The following is a 15,895-nucleotide window of genomic DNA, read 5'->3' as shown; positions in this document are numbered from 1 at the left end:
CTCAATTTCGCTGGAAGCGGGTGCAGTTTTTTAGATTAGCACCCGCTCCCGGTGAAATCCTGCGGGTGGAAGTTTGCAGTTGCGCCATCTATTAGTAGAAATACAAACTAAGTTTCCATGATAAAATTGCAGTAGCGTGGCTATCATGGACATAGGAAACACGGGACTAGGCATGCCATCCTAACTTGGCGAGCGGGGTTGAATCCACTGGAGGGGGGAGAATTTCATAAGTGGGGAGAGCCGCCATCTTACGATGTCCCATTTGATTATGTGCACGAGCATTTTTGCCGACAAACTGTGCATGAAAATATAAACATGTGGACGCTGCCGTGTTTTTCGCGGGACATCAAAAAGGTGGCGGACCCTCCCCCCTCATTGCATCACCCCCGCAATGGCATGCCTAGTCCCTTGTTTTCTATGTCCATGCGTCACTATAAACTCACCATAGAAACGTAGTTGGTGTTACTATCAATAGACGGCACCACTACAAACTTCTATACTCGGTGGAAACTTAACATGGAACAGAACCGTGTTACAGAATTGCCCTAGGTATGAAAATACTGTTATATATTTATTAATGTAATATTTGTAATCTACTTACGTTGAGGTACTTTTGGATTAATATGTGCTCTAATTATGGTATGAATAGTTTGTATTGTTAACATTAATATAATCATGAACCATACTTCCGCTGGAAATGGCCTGATTATTGCCCAAAAACTGGTGAACGGTTTTGGACGAGGCACCAAGAAATTAATCGACAGTTCATACCAGGGCTCAGACAAATTTGCAAATAAGTAATGATCATGCTTTAACCATATTCCACTAAAGGCAATGTCGATCTGGCAAGCCGAAAATGATTAATTTGAAAACATATTTCATAAAAAATTTGGGCCAGTAACATCAGAAATATCAGGATCTGCAAGTTTGTGTTCGGCAAAAAGTTGCAAAAAAAATGTTATTGTTTTGTTATTTGTTTGTTGATGCTCTTTTTAATAAACTAAAGAAACAAGTACATATTTTTAAGTGCACTGAAAAAAGGATTCCTGGTACCAAGTGAATTTCACTTGGTTGAAGTAAGTGAAAGTCCTGTTTATTTTCGAAGAAACATTTATTTAAGGAAAATAAATACGACCTGTTGGCCGAAGCGAAATATTTCTTTGAATCAAAGAAATCTTAATTGAAGACAAAAAATATACATTTCACACCAAATGAATGACTCATTGTTCCAAATGAAAGTGCCCTGAATTGGAATGAATATTTCTTTGAGTTGGGGAAATATGAATTAAAGGAAAGAAATATATTTTGCGGTCAAGCAAATATTTTATAGGTTCAAAAAACCATTTCCCCACATCAAGTTTCTGAATACTTGAGGCATGAGAATATATCTCTGATTCAAAGAAACATTTCTTTGGCTTAGACCATGCGCGAATGCAATAAAGTAGTTAGTACTTCAATTGTAGTACATATTTTCCTAAATAAGCAACTGGATTCTTTTAGCCTAAATTATAATTACCATTGTTATTAATATAAATATTTCATTTAAACAAATCACATCATTTAAAATCTTGATGAACCTGTGGTAGAAAAATTTGATGAAACATCCACCCCTAGCAGGAATTGAACTTGGGTCGATCGAAATTTTTTATTAAAAAAAAGATTACTTTGTTGGAATAAATGTTTATTTGTTATTAATAATTTAATTATAGCAATTAAATGAAATATTTTCTTCCACCGAAGAAATAAGAATTTATGTAAACACAATACCTTGTTCATCTAAATAAATGCTCCATTTCTATAAATGCATGAACCCTTTGTGACAAAAAAATATATACAGTAATTTAATTAATATTATTTTGGATTAAATTATTATTTCTTTAATTTAAATAAACCTCAATTCTTGATTCAAGTATTCAGAAATTATTGATTCAAATGTGTCCCGAATCAGTTCAAAGATTAATCAAGATTGATTGCCAACCTCTTTGAATCATATACATATTTCTTTGAACGACGAATCACATTTCAATGAATCTAGACCTTTTGAATTAAGGAAATCATTTTCTTGATTGTAAGAAATATGTATTTCAATCAAGAAAATACAGCCAAAGAATTAATTTTTTTAGATCAACAAAAGATATATGCCTGGTTTAAATAAAAATTACTTCTGATACCATTCTGATACAAGAACTGTAAAAATCCGTTTATACAGGATCCGTAAAAAATACAACCACAATTTCGCTTGCAACTTAAAAAAATGTACGCGTTTCTTAAGTTTAATAAAAAGGGCAATAGAAAAACATTTAATTACAAATTTCTTTCGCAAATTCAGAGATAAATTAACAAAATTGCATTTTTCGTCTTTTTTTAAAAAGATTTTTCGAAGAAAAATGTTGTTTTTTTCGGTCTAAGTTTATTCGGTTACATAAACTTTATAAAAAAGAAATTTAAAAAAAAAAATCTATTTTTTATGGATTATTTAAGTATGTTGTGTAAAAATGGTTCACGGATCCGTAAAAAATAGAAAAAGCATTTTATTTAAAACTTAAAAATGTGTAGCTCTTTGCTTAGTTTATTAAAAAGAGTATTAGAAAATAAAAAAATGGAATTTTTTCAACTTCAGGTACAAATGAACATAATTCATTTTCCGTCATTCTTACAAATATCATATTTTAACGAACAAAACTTTGTCATATTTTTCACCCAACAAATTTTAAACCGCTTTTTTTCATTCTAAAGTTAAAAAAGTTATACACGCAATGTTTCAGAAATATTTCTAGTATATTTAATTGAAACATTGGAAATATTTCAAACGAATATTTCAGCAATGTTCCAAAAACATTCAAATGCCACCTATTTATATCTTTATTTGCAATTCCATTTGCATATAATTTAAAAATAACAATATTTTTTGTTCGATGCAGAAGAAATTATTCGTCTGAACTTATGTACTTTTAGGTACTTTTACATAAGCCATATATTTTAAATTTTTGCACTCTTACTCTTGAAGCCTATAAAATAATTACAAAAAGCCCGTGAAGTTGGCACCCCAACTCTAAAATATCAGATTTTTTTGTATGGAATCGTTTGGTGGTCGTTCGGTGGTGTTCGGTGGTCAACTTTGAAGGTTTGTTGGTCAAAATTGAAAAAGTTATTGATTTTTCAAATTTGGGGTGCCAACTTCACGGTGACACAGCACATTTTAATATTTTCAAAAAATTCTTTTTGGTATCGTTTGGTGGTCGTTTGGTAGTGTTTGGTAGTCGACTGTGAACGTTTGGTGGTCAAAATAAAAAAAGTTATCGAGTTTTAAAAATTGGTGCGTCAACTTCCGTTAGCACCCCACTTCAATTTTCTTTTTTAATTCCTTATGACATCATTTGGTGGTCGTTTGTTGGTGTTTGGTAGTGATTTCTGAACGTTTGGTGGTCGAAATTACAGGATATATCGGATCTTTTAGAAAATATATGTGGCCCGTGATTGGACTCTGCGCATGCTTATGCGCATGTATGATTGGTGCGAAATTTGAATTTGAAAATGCTCTTTTTCAATTTGAACGCTGTTTGGCAAGTATAATTGTACATAGGTGTAGTTTTTAAGTTTTCCAACATTATAGGTTTTATTATTTTTGAAATCTGAACTCTCTTATCATTTTATATTTTAAGTTTTTCGACTTTTAATCACAAGGTAATCTTTGGAAATTGACTCAAAGTCCTGGTCCGGAAAATTCATTAAGGGAATGTACATTGAAATAAGTTCCTTTAGTGTAAACTAAATCAAACAATACTTAAAAAGACAACTGTAACAGAACCATAATTCAGTATCAATTTGAAAAAATATTAAGAATTGTTTAAACGATTTCTGATAGTAATTTCATATAGAGTTATCTGGATTTCTCTATTCTGCAGCGAAAATATTTGCAATAAGAAGCTAATAAGTTTTTATCCTTCAAGAATGAAATATATATTTTTTCAATGGATTATAGCACTCAAAAAAGATTTTTAAGTCTTAAACAGAATATATAATATATGAACTTTTTCAGAAATACATTTACACAAACTTTTTAGAACCAATATTTATATTACCGCAGAAAAGAAAACGGATTTCAGATAAATATTTATTAAGAACACGAAATTTTGAAACTGCATGTCCTAAAAACTTTACATAGAAGAAAACTTCTGAAAAATTCTCTCTTGCCTTATCAACTCGTTTATTCAAAATGTGACTTTCCTCTTTTAGCTGTAGGTACATATTTCCACATGATAGTGTAGAATTCTTCAAGAAATCTTCAAATAAAAATTTACAGTAGACTTTATGAGTTTTTTAGATGAAGAGAATTTGTCTGAATTTGGAATAATTGCCAAAATTTTCAGAATGCCCCCAAAAAAATACAAACCAAATTTAAAAGATTATTATTATTTACCATCCAGGAACTTCAGTTCATAGCTAATTCTTCAATCTTAATTTTTGTCACTATTCTTTAATAACCTTTTATAAAATTTAGAGGAACTTAGCATGAACGACACAAGCGACACAAACGACACAAAACGACACAGACGACACAAGCCACATAAAAAAATAATAAGACAAAAGGTGTTCAACCAAAAAAGAACTACATATTTGTTTTGAATACTTGTTTGATAGGATGCGTGGTTTTTGTTTTATACGTAAAAACCAAAATAAAAATTAAACGATTTCATTTTTGAACAAACGACACAAACTATGAAAAAAATGGATTGACAAAAGTTGTTCATCAAAAAAGAGTTAAAAATGTGTAATGAATAATATTTTGATAGGACACGTAGAAAAATTAAATCACATTAAAAATTAATATTAATTATCAATAAATAATTAATAAAATAATATTAATAATATTAAAAATAACATTAAAAATAAAAAAAAAGATTTTTTGGAAAACGAAACAAGGTATTAAAAAAAATTAATAGAACAAATTTATTCACCCAAAAACGATCTACAAGATTTGTATAAACAATTTCGAGACAGAATGAGTAGATTTTCTTTCAATTTTCAAAAAACAAGATTAAAAAAATATATATAAAAACAAAGCAATAAAAATACTTATGTTTCATACTAATGAATATTATGAATTTTAATATTACAAATTGATTGAAATGATACGTTTTTGGAGGTAGCTGAGAATAAGCAATGCCAATCCATATTATAAATTTTAATAATATAAATTGATTGAAATGATACGTTTTTGAAAGTAGCTGAGAATAAAATGTATTGCAAAAGGTGAACAAATGTGGGAAAAATACAAAGACCGAGCGCGATACTGAATTGATACTGAATTATGGTTCTGTTACAGTTGTCTTTTTAAGTATTGTTTGATTTAGTTTACAGTAAAGGAACTTATTTCGATGTACATTGCCTTAATGAATTTTCCGGACCAGGACTTTGAGTCAATTTCCAAAGATTACCTTGTGATTAAAAGTCGAAAAACTTAAAATATAAAATGATAAGAGAGTTCAGATTTCAAAAATAATAAAACCTATAATGTTGGAAAACTTAAAAACTACAATTATGTACAATTATACTTGCCAAACAGCGTTCAAATTGAAAAAGAGCATTTTCAAATTCAAATTTCGCACCAATAATACATGCGCATAAGCATGCGCAAAGTCCCATCACAGGCCACATATTTTCTAAAAGATCCGATATATCCTGTAATTTCGACCACCAAACGTTCAGAAATCACTACCAAACACCAACAAACGACCACCAAACGATGTCATAAGGAATTAAAAAAGAAAATTGAAGTGGGGTGCTAACGGAAGTTGTCGCACCAATTTTGAAAACTCGATAACTTTTTTTATTTTGACCACCAAACGTTCACGGTCGACTACCAAACACCACGAAACGACCACCAAACGATACCAAAAAGAATTTTTTGAAAATATTAAAATGTGCTGTGTCACCGTGAAGTTGGCACCCCAAATTTGAAAAATCAATAACTTTTTCAATTTTGACCACCAAACCTTCAAAGTTGACCACCAAACACCACCGAACGACCACCAAACGATTCCATACAAAAAAATCTGATATTTTAGAGTTGGGGTGTCAACTTCACGGGCTTTTTGTAATTATTTTATAGGATTCAAGAGTAAGAGTGCAAAAATTTAAAATATATGGCTTATGTAAAAGTACCTAAAAGTACATAAGTTCAGACGAATAATTTTTTCTGCATCGAACAAAAAATATTGTTATTTTTAAATTATATGCAAATGAAATTGCAAATAAAGATATAAATAGGTGGCTTTTTGTTACTTAATTTAAAAGAAGGTCTTATAAGTTAATGATAGGTGTATAATTAATTTTAAAAAATAGATTTAGAAAGAAACATTTAAGAATATATTTTGAAAACGTTTTATGGAAATATTTTACCAATATCTTAGCCAATGTTTCAGCAACATTGCGCCGCAATATTTGAACAAGATTTTGCGGAAACTTTTTACACACATGAAGCGAGCGCAATTTCACGATTCTTTTGAAATATTACAGAAATATTCCTGAATTTAATATTGCCTGGGTCGGACTTTTGAATGTTTCTTGAACGTTGCAGAAATATTTATTTGTAATGTTGCCAATGTTTCAAATAAATATTCTAGAAATATTTATACAACATTGCGTGATATGGGGGAGGTTCGAAATGTTACAAAGAAAATTTTTAGTGCCGTTACCAATGAAATCATTTTGAATCTAATGTTGATTGTGGGCAGTGTTTTTTTTTAATATTTATATTTTTTAAATCTTGGGACGAATCTTAATGAAAGTTAAATCAATTTTTTGTCAATATGGCATTTTGTAACTTGAGTATAAAACCACTTTATAACTTTTTTGTAAAACATACAAATTTTGACCACTTTTTCATGTATAGGCTTTTTTTGCTGAATCAACTAGAGATGTCTTGCCAAAGGTTGCTTGCTGTCACATTTTTCAGTTTACACACATTTTTTAATTATTAAAACAATTTTTATAAGCCAACGCGCATTTTGACAATTTTGTATGCAATATATAGGCCTAATTTTGTCTGAATCAAATAAAAAGCCTTTTCATGAAGAGTTCAACATGTGTATTTCTCTATACAAATTTCTTATATAATTAACTATCTTTAGCAATTTAAAAAAATTTAGCACCTACTTGCAGACCCTGTTATTTTTACGTCCCATTTCTTAAATATAATGGATATAGGTAGATAATAATACAAAAATAACAAAATTAATATAATGTCTCAATAATATTCTCTACGTTTAAAATTTATATTGAAATCACCATAACCTTGAATCAAGAAATTTTGAATAAATTAATCATGATACATATTAGTTAAGATATAAGTGTAAACATTCTGAACATTGATCAATTTGATAAACATGAATGTTTTATTCTTCTAAAGGTATAGATTACAGTTTTATCAAAAGTTTCATTTTTATGAGAGGAGAATTTTTTTTACTTTTAGTTAAAAAAATTCGATCAATTTTTTAATAAAAGCGTGCTCTGAATTTGTATTATTATAATATAATTATCATTTATATTACTAAATATTTACCTCTTTTCTAAATATTTGCCCGATCATTCCACCATCCCATGATGTATCGTTCACTTTTCTTCCATATCTATAATTTCCTCCAGGTTTTCTGATCGTCCATCGAAAATTTAATCTTTTTGCAATGAGCATAAAGATTTTCATTTCTATTCCATCTTTCTCAAAATCTAAGCACAGAAAAATAATTATTACAATTTTTCGTGAAAAACAAGAAATAAATAAAAAAATCGCTTTTTTCTAAAAAGTGCAAATAATATTATGAATAAGGTTCTATTAAAAAAGAATAATTGAATACCTAAATAATTGAATAATTTCGAAAAAGTACTGGGAAACTGCAGTTTACCGAATTAAAGAATGAAAAATAAAGAAACCAATTTGCCTTCAACTCCATGCTTTGAAAATCAAACTTGTTCAAAAATAAAAATTAAAAATTGATTTATTAAAAATTTTTAATTATTCGAAATTGAAAATTTTAAACTTAATGTTTTCCAACTTAAAATTGTTTAGTCTGAAAGGCTTAAAATTGTGCAATTCCAAATTAGAACCATATAGAAATCTCATTTTATATTTTGTATTTTATATTTTGCATTACTGATTTCCAATGCAAATTACCATTATCAACTAAGAAAACTTCAGCCTCAATGCCATTTATCGTTTGATTAATCGTGCGATTTAAATAACAAAGAGGAGGATTAAAAAATGATGCAGCCTGTAAGTGTCGTCCTTCCAAATTTACGATTCCCTTTTTATGTGCCATTTCATGGTGCCTAATTAAAGCATTCAAACAAATTATTAAAAAATATAACTAAATACTAGACAAATATTTCAAAAATTATTTTTAAAAAATTGTAATAAAAGTCTAAAAAATATAGTACCTTTGTATCTCATAGAATCTTCGAGGTTCGAGAAAGTTTTCAGAAAGAGACCAGATACCAGAATGGGAAACCAAATTTGCATGGGAATTTTTATACAGGGAAACGTTAAAAATCTTGGAATCGTTTAACAAACTATTGTCCAAGATAATGAGAATTTCAGTTGTCGATATTTGAGACGGTACCCTTAAAAATTAAATTTAAAAGACATTAATTTTTTCGAAAAATTTTAGGATCGAGTTGGTGGAGTCTGCGTCATTGGATCACAGGAATTTTCATTTTGGTATGATATTCGCCACCAATTCCGGATATAGTTATAGTATATATAGTAATTACGGATATATTTCATAGTAAAAAAAATGCCACTCAATATTATTCAAAAATTCGAAAAAATGATGGACTTATGGGACTTTGAGTTTTTGGGAAACATTTCTTTTAAATACCATATTCTTGATTTTCATATACCGATAACTTTTATGAGGTCTAAATTTACTTGCTATAAAATAACATTCAAAATATATTTTAAAAAATTATTTTGAAAATTTGGTTAAAAGAAAATTTGAAAAAATGCGATAACAAAAAAAGTTTGTTTTTTATTTTATTTATTTTTTTATGAGAGGAAGGTCATCTGATCATGGAAATTTGTATGTTGGCATGGTATTTGGCTTGAATTCAGAATATATAATTGTTTCACAGTGAGTAAAAAATCCCACCGTATAGTTTTCAAAATTACGAATGAAGGATGAATTTATGGGACTTATAATTTTCGGGAAACATTTATTTTTAATACTATATCCTTAGTTCTAATTGACCAATTTAACTTTATGGAGTCTCAATTCACTTGCTGCAAGACAAAATTCAAAATATGTAAAAACAAACAAATAACATAATTTTGAAAAATGGTGTTACAAAAATAAAAGTTTCAAACGCCGTACCCAAAAAGACCTTTTCCTTATTTTATGTATTTTTTCATCAGAGGAAGGGCATCTGATCACGGAAATTTTTATGGTGGCATAGTATTTGGCTCCAATTTAGGATATATGAATATTTCAAAGTGAACAAATCCATTTAATATTTTTCGAAAATTTGAAAAAATGGTGGAATTATAGGGCTTTGAGTTTCAGGGATTTTTTTTAGATCCCATATCATTGGTTCTAATTGACCGATCGAACTTTTTAAAGTCTCAATTTACTCGCTATAATTTACAATCCAAAATATTAAAAAAATAAATGAATAAAATAATCTTTGATACAATCTGCCTCAGCGACTATTAAAAAATAAAAAACGCGTTACCCAAAGAAATTTATTTATTTTATTTTTTCAGGTGAAGGTAATTGGCAGTAGATTCTATTCTAACAAAAAACTGATATATTTAGTTATTAAATACATAAGGCTAGCAAAATGTATAAAAAATATTATTAATAACAATAACAATGTTATTAGTTGTTCGAGAATTATAAAAAAGGTTGTGAATAAGTTATTTATTGTTGATTGCATTGAAAAAATGAAGTCTGTATGTAAAAAAGAAAAATAGCCAAATATGGTAGCCCTGTGTTAATTCAGTTTTTAAAACTATTATCAATAATTGTTACCGGGTGATCAAATAAGTAAACTGTGTGCAGACATAGTGTATTTTATGGCAGATTTCATAAAAGAATAAGTATTTATATTATTACAAATAACTGAAGCGGTTAATTATTGATCAAATTTGTTCATGTAAGAACAAATTATTTCTTAAATTAATTCACTAAATACTGATAAACCCCACAAAACTATTTTCATCGTCTTATTTCGCTGGTGCTTAGGAGAATAAAACCGTAAATTATATTGCTGTGAAAAAAACACTTCTTATCGTTCTTGGATAAATACTGTGAAAAAACCCCACATCATTGAATGCCCGTAATAAAAAAACATATTTTAGTAAACACTGCAAAAAGGGGACCCGTTCATTTTTCGGAACGGATCAAATTTAAGAAAGATAAAATTTCAGAATGGGTTATAATACATAATGGTAAAACTTAGGAATACCAAAAATTCGGAAAAACGAATAAATCAGAAATCCAAAACTCTGAGTAGTATTTATTCGGAAACCAAAGAAGCGGAATAGGTAAAAATTCGGAAACGTTAAAATTAGGAGGGTGAACAATTAGGAATAAGTAAATATAGCAGGTATATAGTTTTTTATTTATGGTAACATACAAATATTTATCACAGTAAATTTGAATAGCATATCATAATAAATTTATGATATCCGTCATTTTAAATTTTTCACGAAAAAATCATTCTTTTTTATCATGATATAATTTAAAAACAATTTTCAACGTACAACATAAATTTATTATGATATGATATTTAAATTCACTGCGATAAACATTTATTTCCTACCATAAATAAACAATTATACACCTGTTATAGGTATATTTATTAACAATTCCGAATTTTTCTACTTTCTGAATTTTTCCTCTCCGTATATTTACTTATTCCTAATTTTTCACCCTCCTAATTTTAACGCTTCTGAATTTTCACCCATTCCGCTTCTTTGGTTCCGAAGAAATACCTTTCAGAGTTTTGGATTTCCGACTTATTGCTCTTTCCTACTTTTTGCTATTCCTAAGTTTTACCATTATGTATTATAACCCATTCTGAAATTATACCTTTCTTAATTTTTACCGTTCCGAAAAATGAACGGGTCCCGCAAAAAGAACCCTTTTTAAGAAACGCTGTAAGGAAACAGTGTACTAGAGAAAACGCCATGAAAAAATATATTTGTTGTGAAGACACCGTTAAAATAACCTTATTCATGAAACTACCGTGATAAGTAACTTATTAAGAAGGCATCGTCAAAGAATACTTATGAAAACGCTCGGGAGGCAAAATTTTTCACATCATTTCTTCAAGTAAATAATTACTTTTTCCTATTGTTACAATTAAAATTGTTTATTATTTTATTAATAATAAAATATGTTATATAATTTAACATTAAATGCTTGTATTTTTAGATTAACCCTTTGTTGCACGTATTTTTCTGTTCAGTGTCAGAATTTCGAAAAATTCAATTCAAGATGGCGGATGCAAGATGGCGTTTTAAAAATTTAGAAAAAAGAGATAAATCTCTACTTGGTCGTTTTTGGGGTCGCTGATTATGAATCTGAAGTCAGAAGTTCAAAATGTTCAATTCAAGATGGCGGATTCAAGATGGTGATTTCAAAATGTTGAAAAAAAGAGTTATATGAGCTTCAAAATATCTACATGGTAGTTTTTGGGGTCGCTGATTACGAATCTGAAGTTCGCATTTTGAAATGTTCAATTAAAGATGGCGGATGCAAGATGGCGATTTAAAAATTTCGAAAAAAGAGATAAATGAGTTTGAACATCTCTACTTGGGGGATTTTGGGGTCGCTAATTATGAATCGAAAGTCAGATGTTCAACATTTTTAATTCAAGATGGCGGATTCAAGATGGCGTTTTAAGAATGTTGAAAAAAAAGATTTATATGAGCTTGAAAATATCTACTTGGGGGCTTTTGGGGTCGCTAATTATGAATCGAAAGTCAGAAGTTCAACATTTTAAATTCAAGATGGCGGATTCAAGATGGCGATTTCAAAATATTGAAAAAAAGAGTTATATCAGCTTGAAAATATCTACTTGTCGCTGATTACGAATCTGAAGTCAGAATTTTGAAATTTTCAATTCAAGGCGGCGGAATCAAGATGGCGATTTCAACATTTTGAATAAAGAGATATATGAGCTTCAAACTTTTTACTCGGAGTTTTTTGGGATCGCTGATTACGAATTTGAAGTCAGAATTTGGAAATATTCAAATTTAAGATAGCAGATTCAAAATGGCGGTTTCAAAATTTTTAAAAAGAGATATATATATATATGAGCTTCAAAATCTATACCCAGGGGTTTTTGGGTGGTTGAAATTTTGATGAATTTTTCTTTAATTAACTCTTACTTAGCGTGATCCACAAATTATATAGATTATATAGATGCTCACATGATTGAAATCAAAGTATTTAAAATCTCATCTACGATTTCGAAGATTTACGTATCAATGTTAGCTAAATTTGATCGACTAATTTTGATTTTAATTTAGTAACTTTAAATTCGTAAGCGGCGTCTCCAAAAACCCCGGTTGTAGATTTTCAAGCTCGTATATCTTTTTTGCAAAATTTTGAAACAGGCATATTGAATCCACCATCTTAAATTTGAATATTTATTATTTCTGAATTCAGATTCGCAATCAGCGACCTTCAAAACCCCGTTATACCAATGTTGAAAAAAATCTCACGTTTATTTAGCATACTAGTCCACCATATTGGATCTGCCATTTTGTTTTTAGATTTTTTGATATCGGGTTCGTAATCAGTAACCTTGAAAAGCCCATTATACCACTTTTGAAAAGAATCGAAAGTTTTAGGCACACTTGTCCGCCATATTGGATTCGCCATTTTGTTTTCGGAATTTTTGAAATCGGATTCCTAATCAGGGACCTCAAAAACCCGTAAGTAATCGAATTTGGCCCATTTTATGAACATTTTCTAATTTTGGCCACCTTTTTCCGATTTTTGACCACTGTGTGGCAGCGTAAAACACACTGTTTTAACTTGATATTTATTTATAGTTTTTTGTATAGTCCACCAATAATACTTTTGTTAAGGCAAAGTGATTATTATAGTTTTTTTTCTTGGAATAAAACAGTTCAATTAATAGTTTTAACGAATACGGCCTTTTTTCACGGCTTTTTCAAAAATAAGGTTTTTTTCACGGTTTTTTCATGAGTAAGGTTTCTTTTCACGCCGCATATAGGAATAAGGTTTTTTCTCAGCATTTACCGAAATATATTTTTTTTCGTAGCATTTTACTGTGATGTGTTATTCTTCACGGTGTTTTAAAACAATGTTTTTTCACAACAACCTAATAAACAATTTATTTGTCAAGGCGTCTTTGAAAAAGGTTTTTCTTCATAGCTTTATTTTGCAGTTTTTTTTCTCATAAGCACAGGCGATTTAATTATAAGGAATTCCATGAATTTTTCAACTTCTACAGTCCTATTTCGAGATATTTTTGGACAGTTATTTCATAGATTCTAGACATTTTGAAATTAATCTATAAATATTTGATAAAAAACGGTACTCTTCAAGAATATTCAAATTTTTATTTGAAATTTTATTTATTAAATAAAAAGGTACGAATTTTTAAATTAAATAATGAAGATGTATTGCAAATTTTATTAACTTTCTTTATAAAAAATTCAAATTGGATGAAAATTTTCAAAAATGACGTTGTATTTATTTTGAAATGCATCTTATAACAAGTAAATTAAAATATCGAAAAGTTAAATCGGTCAATTAGAACTGTCAAAACATAATTCACTATCTCATCATACTCAAATCACATTATGTTAACGTATGTTATCAACTTATTTGACCTTTGCAATGCAAAAATAATGTGCTCCTCTTCTCTGGCCAATAGGAAGTATGCATCGCAAGCATATATTAATCGTTTCACAAGATAATCGTATGGATAAATTTCAATAAAACGATTGAATAAATGTTCAATTCCTGGCGTTGATCCTGAAATATATAAATTTTAATTTAGACAGTAGGATGTTTAAAGAAAGGCTTGTTTTGAAAAAGTTAACACACTTCTAGATTTTTTTTTTTAATGTAGGTCGAAAAATTAAGTTTGGTACCTAGAAGAACTCGAAAGAATTATTTGTAAGTGCTGCTTCAAGAATGTTTTTATATATATTTATAGGTTTCAAAGAAATTTGCTTTCTCGCGGAGGGAGGGTTTTTCCTGATAAAACAAAAAGTGGATACTTTCAATATTTTTCAAACTTGGGTCTCTCTTACCGAAAATCTTATTTTCAGATAATCAGAGAGGTAAGCAAAATCTCAATTGTTGTGTTCTGTTACAATGCAAATCTTTTTAACTCATGGCCGTTTTATATTCAAAATTAAATTCTCACAGAAACAAAGTAACTTTCTTCCAACTTTCTAAGTATAGCTGTTGATTAATCAAGAATGATCATCGTTATTTAAATTTTGAAAAAGCGCTCTTTTAAGGGCAAAAGTTGTTTTTCTTCAAAATAGCTATAATTGTATCTAAAAATTTATCAAATAAAAACTATTTTCATGGTTTATATCCAAAATTCTTAAAAAGAAGAGAAATCGAAAAAACTATTTTATTTGAGTTTATGATGTTTTAAAATCAACATTTTTTATGTTTAAAAATTAAAATTTTTTAGTCAAAATATTTAAAAAATTACCATTTCATGGTTTGATTGTTTGCTTTTATAAAACGTTCACATTTGAATAATTTTTTAGTTTATCAGCAAATAAGAAATATAAGCTGATAGCAATATTATGCTTAAAAAAAGCATGCCGAATGGAAATCTCAAATTATTATCAAAAACTTTAATATTTAATAGCCTGTAAAGACATCTAAAATAAAAGAATTAAATCTTAAATTTTTCTCTTATAACTCTAATAGAAGTAATAAATGTTAGTTCCAATAATTTTTTATTCAATTTTGGTTACGAATAACAAAATTCTTTTAAAATTTGACCGGCATTTTTTTTTAAATCGAACAGTGTTTTTACTTTAAAAAAACAAATTTTTTAGACCACCCTATTAGACATTTTTGTAAAATCAGAATTTAGCAAGGATGTTTTTATTAAACTTACCTTCTACAAATATATTGCAGCAATGCGCATAAGGAAAAGACAATTTTATCATCGTTTCAAAGTTTCTATTTGAAATCCAAGATTCCACAAATGTATGATTAAATAATATACTCCGGTCTGCCATTACTGATAAGGAAAACATGAAAAATAGCAACAATATATATTTTTTCATTTTAATCTCTGTTCCCAACTTTGTTTTTTACTATTTTTTTTCAAATATCACTTTGTCTACAGAACTAAAAATGCAGTCTGCTACATACATGTTTTTTCAGTGAACTTTGGAACTCAACTGGACACCTACATTTTTATATTAATTAAATGAGGTCGTAATAGCAAATGAAGAGTGTTATTATCGTATAATGCTAGAAAACGACTCATGAAATGTGTTGACGTTTGGATTAGAATCGATGGATGGATAGGGCTGAAAATATGACATCAAATTGCTCCCTAAGTAATTAGATAATCATAAACATACTTTATTGTCATGAAGCTAATGAGTTTTCGTGACTAGATGAATTTTTTTTAACCTATCACTTTATAAACGATTAGTTTTACTATTTTTTAAGTCATTTTATGAAAGTTTATAATTAATCAAGGCTCTACATTTTTTTATAACACTTACTGAAAAATACTAATTTTGAGGTTGGGATTTCTTCCGAGAAAATAAAAATTCTTATTTTTATTTTACTTTAATTGTAGTCGGTATGTTTAAGAAAACATAAAAAATTACATCAATATATCGGATATTTAATAACTAGAGAACTGGTGA

The 15,895-nt window shown here is 28.5% G+C and overlaps 1 protein-coding gene across 1 annotated transcript in view; it reads right to left on the bottom strand.

Moving 5' to 3' along the window:
- Positions 1-15,209, bottom strand: part of LOC117175324 — a 32,324-nt gene extending 17,115 nt beyond the window's left edge. Inside the window, exons 1-6 of the mRNA XM_033365033.1 lie at positions 15,127-15,209; positions 13,868-14,012; positions 8,437-8,619; positions 8,174-8,328; positions 7,565-7,728; positions 602-842 (exon numbers count right to left, since the gene is read on the bottom strand). Coding sequence (XP_033220924.1) covers positions 602-842; positions 7,565-7,728; positions 8,174-8,328; positions 8,437-8,619; positions 13,868-14,012; positions 15,127-15,178 — 940 coding nt within the window. The 5' untranslated portion in view covers positions 15,179-15,209. The remainder of the gene's footprint in view (positions 1-601; positions 843-7,564; positions 7,729-8,173; positions 8,329-8,436; positions 8,620-13,867; positions 14,013-15,126) is intronic.
- Between the last annotated feature and the right edge of the window lie 686 nt (positions 15,210-15,895).

Source organism: Belonocnema kinseyi, chromosome 6 (genome assembly GCF_010883055.1).
Source record: "Belonocnema kinseyi isolate 2016_QV_RU_SX_M_011 chromosome 6, B_treatae_v1, whole genome shotgun sequence".
Classification (NCBI taxonomy): Eukaryota; Metazoa; Arthropoda; class Insecta; order Hymenoptera; family Cynipidae; genus Belonocnema; species Belonocnema kinseyi.
This window is presented reverse-complemented; position numbering and strand designations above follow the sequence as displayed.